This window comes from Ramularia collo-cygni, assembly GCF_900074925.1.
Source record: "Ramularia collo-cygni strain URUG2 genome assembly, contig: RCC_scaffold12, whole genome shotgun sequence".
Lineage (NCBI taxonomy): Eukaryota > Fungi > Ascomycota > Dothideomycetes > Mycosphaerellales > Mycosphaerellaceae > Ramularia > Ramularia collo-cygni.
The window spans coordinates 11,809-23,964 of record NW_019716266.1 but is presented as its reverse complement, the minus strand read 5'-3'; the positions used below and the strand labels follow the sequence as shown (position 1 = coordinate 23,964).

At 47.9% G+C, this 12,156-nt stretch overlaps 5 protein-coding genes; 3 read left to right on the top strand and 2 right to left on the bottom strand.

The window, feature by feature from the left end:
• Positions 1–1,693: 1,693 nt before the first annotated feature.
• On the top strand, positions 1,694–2,143 carry RCC_07550 (uncharacterized protein; the record flags this gene model as incomplete). XM_023772806.1 has 2 exons in its annotated part: positions 1,694–1,961; positions 2,130–2,143. 2 exons carry the CDS (start codon positions 1,694–1,696, stop codon positions 2,141–2,143), a joined length of 282 nt encoding a protein of 93 aa, XP_023628574.1.
• Positions 2,144–2,790: 647 nt separating this feature from the next.
• RCC_07549 (uncharacterized protein) lies at positions 2,791–3,747 on the bottom strand (the record flags this gene model as incomplete). XM_023772805.1 has 3 exons in its annotated part: positions 2,791–3,513; positions 3,654–3,660; positions 3,722–3,747. The coding sequence occupies 3 exons, from the start codon at positions 3,745–3,747 to the stop codon at positions 2,791–2,793; spliced, it is 756 nt and encodes a 251-aa protein (XP_023628573.1).
• Positions 3,748–5,759: 2,012 nt separating this feature from the next.
• Positions 5,760–7,668, top strand: RCC_07548 (related to general amidase GmdA; the record flags this gene model as incomplete). XM_023772804.1 has 5 exons in its annotated part: positions 5,760–6,038; positions 6,086–6,364; positions 6,424–6,505; positions 6,561–7,484; positions 7,547–7,668. The coding sequence occupies 5 exons, from the start codon at positions 5,760–5,762 to the stop codon at positions 7,666–7,668; spliced, it is 1,686 nt and encodes a 561-aa protein (XP_023628572.1).
• Positions 7,669–7,806: 138 nt separating this feature from the next.
• Positions 7,807–9,296, bottom strand: RCC_07547 (related to malic acid transport protein; the record flags this gene model as incomplete). XM_023772803.1 has 4 exons in its annotated part: positions 7,807–7,992; positions 8,047–8,629; positions 8,684–8,751; positions 8,817–9,296. 4 exons carry the CDS (start codon positions 9,294–9,296, stop codon positions 7,807–7,809), a joined length of 1,317 nt encoding a protein of 438 aa, XP_023628571.1.
• Positions 9,297–9,814: 518 nt separating this feature from the next.
• On the top strand, positions 9,815–11,199 carry RCC_07546 (related to Enolase; the record flags this gene model as incomplete). XM_023772802.1 has 2 exons in its annotated part: positions 9,815–10,884; positions 10,953–11,199. The coding sequence occupies 2 exons, from the start codon at positions 9,815–9,817 to the stop codon at positions 11,197–11,199; spliced, it is 1,317 nt and encodes a 438-aa protein (XP_023628570.1).
• Between the last annotated feature and the right edge of the window lie 957 nt (positions 11,200–12,156).

Genomic DNA, 12,156 nt, shown 5'->3' with positions numbered 1-12,156 from the left:
TGTTACTATAGCTGCTACTAAGCTTAACTAGTAGCTAGGTAGTAGTAGAAGTGCTACGGTTGTATATAAACCTTAACCTTACTAGTAATAGGAGAGGAGGTAACTACTACGTCCCCTATAAGATAGCTTTAGCTTATTAGGAAAGGAATGCATACTAGTCGTATCTCGAACACTTCTACGGAACGTAATAATAGGCTCCTCCTAATCCTAGTTAGTATAGTTAGCAGCGATAGTTTAAAATAGCTTCCCTAGCACGCGCTCTACTACAACCGATATTAAACAATACTTTTATTAAAGTAGAGATAGTTTTGTTATATCTAGTTAAGGAGCCTATAGATCTATATTAAAAGTGTTTATTTTAGAGACTAACTTACTACGCTAGATCCTATATTAATTTCTAATAATACTTCTATATATAATTACCCTTTTACTTATTATAGACGTACTTTTAGCGGTAAAGATTATCTTAAAAACTATCTTACTTCTACGTATAATCTCTTCTACTTAGCGAGTAAGAAGGTAGTAGATTAGTAATATACTATTAAGATATAAATATCTTAATAATCTTACTAAGCTAAGCTAGAAGGTAGAGCTAGGTAGGATTAGGTTAAAGCTTATAGAATATCTATAAATTAAAGTAAAGTAGGAGTATTAGTATTCTAATTAGTAAGATAAAATAGTAAGTTATACGCGATATTCTCTATAGGAGATTATATTACTTCTATATATACTAACTATAAGAATAATTAAAACAATTATACTAAGTATACTAATTAAAGCTAATTAATTCACTTAATATACTTAGTATATTAATTCTAATTAGAAGTTTAGAGGTCTATACTTCTCTAATTAGAATAGTTATATAATCGGGTCGCTCTTTAAGCGATCCTATTCTTTCTACTCTATCCTAGTATTTCGTATAACTAAAACATATTAGCTATATAGGCTTTCCTATACTAGCCGTCGCCTATAGACATTCCTATATAGAAGTATTACTATAGGAGACCTTATAGAGACATTCCGTAATACTTAGAGTAGCGCTACTTCTATCTTTATAAGGTAATATTAATAATATAACTATTAGTACGTAGTTAGTAGCGTTAATTTAACGGTTAATCCTACTATAGAGTATAATTAACTAGTTAATTTACGCTAAACTACTTTAAGAAGGAACCTACTCTCCGCGGAGCTATCTAAGGCTATCTTAAGTACTAACTAAGTAGTATATATAAGCGTAATTAAGCTCCTTAATTATTAATTACGCATACTAGACAACACMGTAATTAAGGACAATATGCTTAATTACAACCGTGCGTCAAGTCAATTATCGCTAATACCGGACGGGCCCTAAGAAGCCCGAATAACCCGAGCGGCGATTAACCCTTATCTGGGTACCTGGGATACTCCGGATCATGCGGAAAATGTAAAGACGCAGCCTGACTCGAACAATACATGGTTCACACAACACATTCTTCCCAAACTCTACACAGTCTCCCACCTCATCTTCTTCTCCATCCTCGGCACGCTCTCGCGTCTCGTTATCGTTGCATTGACGACATACCCCGGTGCATCCAATGCAAATACTGTCATCTGGGCGAACGTATACGGTAGCTTGATCATTGGATTCCTGCGGGAAGATCGATTCTTATTCCGATACCGTTGGAAGCAAGCCGTGCAGGACGCAAGAAATCAAATGCAAGGAAAAGGGCAAACCAGCAACGCGATCAGCAGCGGAGAAAAAGCCGGAGACGAGAGCGAATACGAAGAGACAGCGCAGCAATTGTATTCCTCCAGGAAGATGAAGGCCSACATCTACATAGGTCTGTCAGTTGGCTTCTGCGGCTCCTTCACGTCCTTCGCCGATATCATCCGGGATGCTTTCCTTGCGCTGTCCAATGATTTCAGTACCGCGGAAATCTCGACACTTGTTACTACACACGTCTTGAGAGGCAGGTCAGACGGTACGTATATTTGGTTGGGTACAAGCTCGATCGAGACTTCCCAGACATAATGCAGCTCGGTTGTGTCTACAACAAGGCTTTGCGCATGCCAAGTTGGGACGTCTCAGTCGAAGCTTGTCTCAAATCGACAGCGAAGAAAGCTGTACCCTAACGTATTGCGGGATATAGTGTGCTCGCCGTGATCGGGATTCTTTGGCTACAGATCGCCATGAGCAGTGCTGCGCTGCAGCTGGGCGCGCATATCGCCACGGGAATTGGGCGCTATGCGGACTGCATCCCGCAGCTCGAAATTGAATTTGAGGAGGGCTTGAATAAAGTCGTCTTGGTACTTGGGCTGCCATTGTGGTTCGGAACAGTGATCATGGCAATCTGGCCGCATGAGGCTTGGCGCGGACAGGTCGTGTTCGCTATCGTGTTTGCTCTTGCAGGATGTCTGTTGCGGTTCTATCTCGCACTGTTTCTGAACCCGCGGATCGACAGCTTTCCACTCGGGACGTTCGCAGCCAATGTTCTTGGGACATGTGTGCTGGCGATGGTTTGGGATCTGCAGCACTCTCGCGTCGGCGAGACGATAGGGCGCCAAGTGTTGCAAGGTTTGGGAGATGGCTTCTCTGGTGCGCTTACCACGGTTAGTACTTGGGTATTCGAACTGAGGGCGCTGAGGCTGGTGCATTCATACGTGTACGCCGCTGTCAGTCTCATGGTGTCTTTTGCATTCATGGTAACCATCATGGGCTCCCTCAGATGGGCAAAGAGCTTTCAAGACCCTGTGCGTATAGCATAGCTGTTAAAATTGCATTGTCTCGTGGACGGGGAAGGTCTATTCGCATCATGGTTCATGAGACCCATTAAGGAACATCGGGTCGATGGAGGTTGTGTCCGTTTCCATGGCTGTAGAGGACTCGCCCACGGTCTGCGGGAGTGGACCATTCGGATCCAAAGTTGCATCCATTAAGTGACCAGGGAAATTCTCCAGACTCGCCCTCCAATCCACGAGGTTCATCAGCCATTGATTGTGGTCCTCTGTTGGTACGTTCGATCCAGGCTGTGTAATTGGCGCTGGCATGCCTTCCAATGGAAGATTCACGCCCATGTCTGAAGGCTGGAAGGTGTTATTCATGAGTTGGAAGAATTGTAGCATCGCGTCGTAAGTGTTGTTTGGGTTTGAAGCGTTCGACTCGATGAAGAAATCTGGCCCGGGCTCAATCGTAAACGATGGCTCATCTGCGACCATGTGGCGCGGCAATTCCGAGGGTGGCGGTGGTGGTTGCACACTGGACGTACACGAGCCAGCCTCGGGTTGGTTTTCTAGGCACATAGTTCCTGCCTCTCGGGATCGTTTCACTGGTCCACCACCGATTTGACCTGAGAACTCATCGCGACCCCGCTTTGCTGGTAAGGCAGCATTTTCTTTGAGAAGCTGCGCGGTGTCGACTTCATCTTCATCGATACCATCGACCGGTCCCCACTTGTCCAGTAACTGCAGTACATCAAAGTCTTCGGGTTTTTTTGACCCGTCACCCTGATAGTATGAGATTTTTGCTGCCATTACCTGCAGAGCGCTGGTTAATCGTCGCTGCTGTCGCTGGAGGAGCGCAGCCTGTCCATCGGAAAAGGACATGTCCCTCTTGGTCGTCCGCGAATAGACGCAGATGACATTTTTTCTGCTGCACGATCCACATGGGCGCTTACCATTGCACTGCAAGGATGTCAATCTCTCACATGTCTCTCGGGATCCTCCGGCAAAGTGATGATAATACCTTGGACTTTCKCAGGCGACACACATCGCAAGCGGTCTGTGWGCGTACGGGACCCCGGTTATCTGGCTGTTGCTGGGGATGCCTGGCGGTACCCTGGGTCGGTGCTGACGCCGCTTGGAGTGGCTTCTTTGGTTTCGGCACAATGAGAAACATTGCGCACAGTGGAGTGAGAGGGGGATTCTGTCGATGGTATTTCAAGGAGCTAGCCTGCAATGAAACACAACAAGGCCGTGTGACGTGCCTGAGGGAGATGGTGCGAAGCTTTTTTAGGTTTGGCGTCGCGAGCCGAGGCCCGAGGGTTGGTGGATTTAGTCATTGCCGGCCCTGGCTTGGCATGTTTCCTCATAACTTTCACACCCAACTTTGGCAGCAAACAGCATATTGCGACATAACTACTAGGTTAATCCACTCTAAACTTTTGAGGCATTTTATTTGTATGTAAAACTAGCTGTATACAAAATCCCAGGTGTTATTCACGTTCAGAACCGTGTATATAGGCCATTATTCTTAAAACACTYTATTACCCTACTAGGCATTATTAATACTAGTTTATTAATCTTATCTAGCGTGATCTTGTTCTATTCTTCGATAATAGCGTGCCTAAGTTGTTCTAGAGTAGTGCAGTAGTGGTTTTTAACGCGTTGTTTAAGTATACGCTATACGTTCTTAATAATTAAGAGATTAGGTAATTGTAGTAAGTTAGCGTATCGTCGAAAGAACTCCCCTAGGGACAGTTTGTACTTCTATACGATATTGTCTTTACTTCGCGTACCGTATAAGCCGTCGTTATCTTCCTTAAGCGTAAAGGGAATACCTTTAGAGAAGTATCGTCGCTATTTAGGCTTAATATGCGGAATAAAGATAAGATTAAGGTATTGCTGTTATGTTATGTTTCTACTACTCTTATACTTCCTACGACCTTTATAACACTCGTGTGCATAGGCCTGTTTATTCTTACATCTATGTTTATAAGGTTAAGTATCTCCTAATAGCCGTTATTCTTCTTCCTCGGTTTCTAATATAGCAGCTAGCTCGTTAGCTATTTAATTAACTGCCTCCTTATCCTATGCTAGATCCTTTATACCTTCGTTTATATCGTAGAACAAGAGTTTAGACTTATAGTTCTAGCCTACTATTACCTAGTAATAGAAGACGGAGGCTTTAGATCGTTTATTAAACTAGTAACAAGTCTTATAGTTCCGTTCCTGTTAGTTTCGAATAACTATGCCTATACGGCGTAACTCTAGCGTAAAATAAACCTCGTCTATAAAGCGTACGCTCTTCTAAAAGTCTATGTCCTATAGAATAGCTATAGCGTAGAAGTCGTACCGTTTATACACGTTGGCTATACGAAGGTAGCTCTTCTAATACGCCTTGCATTTATAGTATCTAGCCCTATTTAGTGTGTTCTTTACGGTCTATAGCGTACACCGTAGTTTAAACACCTCCTTCACCTCTGTCCACTTATATATCCTATGCTCGTAGGACTCTAATACGTACGTAATAATCTTGCGTAGAGTCTTTATGCTAATCTCCCTAGGTCTTGCTCTTCTAGTCTTCCCTATACGCCTATCGCTCTTTTTATTCTTCTAATGTCGTTGTGTACGCTTAGGAACACCTGTAGCCTTCCGTACCTATGTCCTAACTATACTATTATCGAATAGAATAGATGCTCTAGAGCGCTTTAGGATAGGCTATTCTTTGCGAATTCCGCCGTCGCGTTTTCGTGGTGTCGGCGGCACGCGGCCGGAACTGCGCGTGTGCATTTTCAAGAGCGTGATCAGGGCTTCAATTTGGCCTACTCAGAATGTGAATAGATGGCGTGGTTGTAAAGATATCGCGTTGTGAAGTATTGGTGTTTTGAAAGCTAATGGGATGAAAAGCGGCAACGACTAAATCCACCAAGCCTCGGCCGCGAAGTCGGCCTCATGCCTAGTCTCAGAGGCTCATCATGGTTCTCGAAGTCCCTCCCAAGAAAAGCCCTCGTTTCTTCCGCAACATCCTCCAGATTGKCATTGCCAGGCGCCATTGAAAGGACATGGACATTGCACATCCGGCGTGGCAAGTTGCTGCACAAACGAAACAACGGCAGCTCTGGTCGCAGGTTCCCGCAGAATGGAAGCTCGACGGGGATGTCGTAGCTGCCATCGTACACACCAATGTGATCAACGTAGTTCCAATGCATCTCAGTCCAGCAGAACGCCGAATCACGGAGCTACCGTTCTGCCGGTTGCTGGAATGTCTCTCAAACGGCGAAATCACTGCTCAGGAAGCGCTTTCCGCATTCGCCCACCGCGCCGTCATCTCGCACCAATTTGTGCGTGTGAAGAAATCACTCCTGATGCCAAGCTTATTCGATCGCAGACACGTTGTCTCAGTGAACTCAACCTAAGGGCTGCTCAGCAGCGAGCACGTGAGATTGATTCCCACTGGCGGCAGCATCGCTGCCCGATAGGACCACTGCATGGACTGCCCGTAAGCTTGATGGACCGTTTTCATGTTGGTGGTCTGGACAGCGCATGCGGCTTTGCAAGCTGGGTTGGCACAACACGAACAAGCCAAGACGAAGGCGGAATGGTTCACAGCTTGTCACAGCTAGGTGCAGTGATATTCTGCAAGACCAATGTCCCAATGAGCATGATGGTAGACTTATGCTTTTCATTTTGCTATTGTCCGTCACTGGGCTAACGGCAGGGTAACAGATGGGCGAAACCACGAACAACATCATTGGACGCACGGTAAATCCCTATAATCGTAATCTCTCAGCTGGAGGTGCTTGTGGTGGTATCTTATGACAGACTTGCTCCGGAACTTGTCCGTTCAGACTGACACTAAACAGGTGAAGGTGCTTTGCTMGCCCTCAAAGGCTCTCCGCTTGGCATTGGGACCGACGTCGCAGGTTCTGTTCGCATTCCTTGTGTCTTCAATGGGCTTTGGGGTCTCAAGTGCTCCGAAGGCCGTCTACCCCAAAATGGAATATCTACCGTGCTTTCTGKGCTGCCCACCGCCTCCGGCAGTATTGGTATCATGTCTGCTGATTTTGGCGGTGTCTCGACAGTGTTCAAACGTCTGCTGGATTCCAAACCATGGGCGTCGAATATGTATGTACTTGAGCTTCCTTGGAGACAAGAAAAAATCGATGCCATTCGTCGACGCAAGAGCTCCAATGGCTCCTCCGCAGATGGTAAACTTGTATTTGGGGTCATGGAGTCAGATGGCCATGTCAAGCCTCATCCGTCCACTGCAAGAGCAATCTCTGTGACGACTCAGGCGCTTCAGCGCTGTGGCTACGAGATTGTCAGTTGGAAGCCTCCGCCTCACGCCCCAGCTGTGACCAATCTCTTCCAGATCTTCGGCTCGACTTCTGCTAAAGAAGCACGCGAGGCCATTGACGCCAGCGGAGAACCTCCTGTGGCTCAACTTTCAGACTGGTATGAGCAAGGAAAYGTTCCACCCAACGATACTGCGGAGTTCTGGGATCTGTGTGCCCAACGCGACAAATACCGTGCTCAATTTGCAGCCTACTGGGCCTCAACCGGCGACCTTACACGGTACGGTCGCGTGCCCGACGGTGTCATTCTACCTGCGGCGCCGACCACAGCGGTGCAGAGTGGCGAGTTTCATTATTATGGCTATTCTGCCATAGCTAATGTTCTGGATTTCCCTTCTGGAACGATTCCCATCACATTTGGGCATCGTGATCTGGATGAGATGGAGGAGCGAACGACTTTGAATGACCTGGATGAAAAGGTGCATATGTCTTGTGAGTATTAGCATACCTGTTCCATCGGGAATCCCTCGTTTTGACACACCGCTGTGTTATAGTTAACAAGGACGACTCACACGATATGCCTGTTGGACTGCAAGTCATGTGCCCGCGCTTGCAGGAAGAGCAGGTGTTGGCTCTGATGGAAGCTATTGCCGAGGCTTTGGCCCATACGGCCTGACAGCCTCACAGCCTTCTTCATCACTTGAGACCAGCGGTTGTACTTCCGATAAAGACGTCCTACTTAGACGAACACTTCCCCATGGAGATTGGTGTAAGATTGGGATCATGGCTTATAAGTGCTCGTGAGTAAGGGCTACTATTTCGCTGTGTTCTTTGCTGCTGCACCGTTGAGTCCCCCAGCTTCTACATCAGCTGGCACTTGCTTCGCTTGCTTCGCCGTTTCGCTCAGACAGGGCGCGACGAAGAGCTTACCAGAGCTTGCTTCGCGAATGGTGAGCAGTGCTATAGAGATCCACATGATCGTCACCACAACAGAAAATATCTGAGATCGCATTAGTTCGATGCGCCTGCACTTATCAGAAAAAGGTCAACATACCGTTCCCAGCACGTTGAAGAAGCGCGACGGCATTTCTTTGCCAAAGGTCGTTGTCGCCACGGTGTAGACGCCCAGAGGGAAAGTAAACCCCCACCAGCCCATGTTGAACGGAAACTTGGATCGCGTAATGCTGGACAAGKCGAAGAACATCCACACCAACCCATAACCCCACATTATCAAGGCGACAACCCAGCCCAGAGTGTATAAAACATCTCCTGCAGCGGCAACTTCTAGAGTGTGCGTAACAGGCAGAATCTTTCTGGCAACTTTTCCAAGCTGCATTATTCCGAAAGCTCCTTGACCCAGTGGACCCAGAGGCAGGAAACAAGACACAATGACTTCCGGTGGTGGCAGCTTGTGGATTGTGAGGCGCTGGAAATAGATCACCAACACCGACATGGCAAGAGGTACTCCGGTGCCCCAAAGGATGTACGACGCTACCATGGTCCAAAGGGCGTGTTGTGGGTTTGGAAGTACCTCTGCCACAATGCCACCCGACGCCGCGGCGACAATGGTCGATACTATCGGAAGGAGCCAAACGGCCGTCATGGTGTTGAGTGCTGTACCTTGATGGAAGTACATGCTGCGCCAAAGGGTCAGTTACTCCGATCGCAGCTGGAAACTGGAACATACTTACATCGCAAAAGGGAGGAACATGCAAATGCTGATCGAAATGACAGCATCGATGATCCACAAGACCCATGCCTATCAGGAATTCGTGTCAGCAGACCAACCACGAGCGGTAATTCCATTCAGGGGTCTTCGCCTACGAAAGTCGTTGCCCACTCCCCCCAAGCGGGCACGCAGACAAATACAACCATATTCACAATCGTCGCCAGCCCCATTGGAAAGGTCCCCATGAACAGCGACTGCGCAGGATGGCGTATCATCTTTCCCCAAATCTCGGGCCAGAGAGCGTATCGCAGGATTGAAATCGCGAGGAAGAGGACGAACAGCACGACATTTAGGCAGAATATGGCGACGGATTTCCAGTAAATCCATGCGCCGTTATAGGGCAGGTTGTGTAGAAGGATGGACACGATGCCAGTGCCCATGATCACGGAAAACCAGGATGGGGTGAAATTGCGGACGATTCGACGCCAGCCGCGCTGGTTCTTGCAAATTGGCTGTGCTGGTTGAGCTCTGCATGCTGGTGCTGTCGTTGGCGAGGCGGAGGGCGTGAGGATGTCGGCGCTGTCCGCTCGCTTTGCCTTCTCATGGCAGTTATACCCCGATGCCGCTGGATCCATGGTCACGGATGAAAGATGTGGGAGTATGTTGTACTTTCAAATGTACGATGAAGGCCCGTCAAGTTTCATGAAAAGGTCATTGACGGTCTCTTCTGGCTGGCTGGCTGGCTGCGTATTCTTCTTCTCAAAACTGCGCCAGCCCGGAACACTAATAATATTGCAGCTGCATTCTCAAAGGCGGAGAAGTCGGTCGGCAGGGTCATCAATGCTACTTCGGTGCTAGCGCTGCCGCATGCGTCCGACATCAAGGTGTAAAGCTTAGGTAATGAGTGGCTAATGACGCACAGCGGAAGCAACATCTTCCATTGAGAAGTAACCATCAATGTCCATGGCTTCTGTGGCTCTAGCGCTGCCGCACGCGTCCGACACCAACATCAGGTGTAAAGCTCAATGAGTGGCTAATGACGTGCAGCAGAGCAACATTGAGAAATTAACGTGAATGTCCATGGCTTCTGTTCTTGGATCACACTGTAGAAAGGATCGGTTGACGTCTGAGCACCAAGATCTTCATTCCAACAATGCCCATCACATCGATACATGCCGCACAACGCCTGGACTCACGAGGACAGCCAACCGTACAAACGACTTTTACTAACGAACACGGCACGTTCGTTTCCATTGTCCCATCTGGTGCATCGAAAGGAGACTACGAAGCCGTAGAGCTTCGCGATGGGGACAAAAGCAAATATCAAGGCAACGGCGTTCTGAACGCGGTGCATAACGTGGAAAATGTCCTCGGACCAGCACTTATCAAGGCGAACCTCGACCCGTCCACGCAGCTCAGAGAAATCGACGCTCTTATGATCGACCTCGACGGAACCACGGACAAGAGCCGTCTGGGAGCTAATGCCATTCTGTCTCTCAGCATGTGTGCCGCCCGTGCTGGCGCTGCTGCAGCTAGTATGCCATTGTACGCCTTCCTTGCGAAGGAATCGGAGACGAGCACAGACAATTTCGTTCTCCCGGTACCGTTCATGAATGTCTTGAACGGCGGGGACCACTCAGGCAATGCAATGGCTTTCCAGGAATTCATGATTGCACCAGTTGGCGCGACATCATTCTCAGAGGCGGTTCGCTTCAATGCCGAGACCTACTCATGCTTGAAGAACTTGATTGTGAACATGCATGGCAAAGCGGCTATCGGGCTAGGCGACGAGGGTGGCTTTGCGCCGCCCATCTCACATCCCTATGAAGCGTTGGATCTGTTGGTGCGGGCGATCGAGGACGCAGGTTACACGGGAAAGATCAAAATCGGAATCGATCCAGCGTCGCAATCGTTTGAAAAAGATGGAGTCTACAACATGGGTTTCAAAACAGACAATGCACAAGATATGAGCCGCGAAGAGCTTGCTGGGCTCTATCATTCTCTGTTGGACAAGTACCCGATCGTACTGCTAGAAGATCCCTTTGGCCAGGATGACTGGGAAGCATGGTCGGCTTTCAACAAGGACTGCAAGGTTGAGCTTGTTGGAGACGATTTGTTAGCGACGAATATCGATCGGGTGAAAACAGCAACAGCCAAAAATGCTTGTAACAGTCTGTTGCTGAAGATCAACCAGATTGGGACTATCTCAGAGGCCCTCGTTGCGTAAGTTGCACCACATCTCGAGGGTTCCACCAACTGGAACAAACCTTGCTGACCTCAMCGTATAACAGTGCTAAGGAGGCTTTCTCCCACCAATGGTCTGTATTTGTGTCTCATCGATCGGGTGAAACGACGGACGACTTCATCGCGGACCTGACGGTAGGCGTTCGGACGGGCCATTTGAAGTCTGGAGCGCCGTGTCGAGGAGAGCGCGTAGCGAAGTACAACCGCTTGATGGATATCGAGGATGAATTGCGTGCGAGGGGAGTGAAATGTACGTATGCTGGAGAGGGCTTTAGAAGTGCGCATACCAGCTAAGTGTGGCAAGACATAGGAAACATGATCCTCGTGGGAGATTTTTTCTTTACGTTGCTGGCAGTGTTGATCTTGAGTATTGACACCCTATCTGCTAACGCTTGCTCCGGTCTACCGGCAATATTCCACTCATCCCCATTCAATGCTCACCCAGAACTCAACTCCTCTCCTCCACATCTACATCCGGAAGAACAGACCTCCATTCGCGTGGCAATGCATCAATGCCGCTGCCTGAGTTTTGCATTATCCATTTCATATGACGCCTTGTATTCATCCCTTGACCTGTCTCTTCGACGAGACCCCACGCTTAGCCAACCTCCAATCGACATCGACACCGCGGCCCGGTTTGGCACTGAGTCATCTGTGTCTATTTGATTCCCCTGGGCTCTTCGATTCCCCCGGACTTTTTGATTTCCCTGGGCCTTTCGATTCCCCTGGGTCCAGGCTTGTTGGTATAACAGCAAGAACTTTGTACTAGTGCGGGTGGTGAGATCCTGGGAGTTGAACGTTGTGGTGATTACGGTAAGGAGACGGACATGCCTAGCTGAATTTCGCTTATAATTTCACGTAGATGACGCCGACACCGACCACACGGGAACCTCAACGGCACCGGTAAATGAAGAACTCATCGGTCAAGGAGCCTGAACTAAACTGGAGCAGGAGAATTCTAGGCTGTTATAAGGTCCATCGCGTTTTTGTGGCACGATCTTATAAGGAAAAGATTAATTAGTCGTTACGATCTACACACTACTATATCCTACGACTCGTTCCTACAACCTTCTATTGTTATGCTCTTATACTAAAGCGACGTAGTAGCTTTCGGATCTTTTTCAAGTCTTTTAGTTCGGGCTCTCGCTTAGTAAGAATATATAAAGATAAATAGAACAATAGCCGTTCTCCTAGGTAAAGACCATTATAATCCTTATTACTATTTATATAAGGGGACCCTAAAGGAGCGGG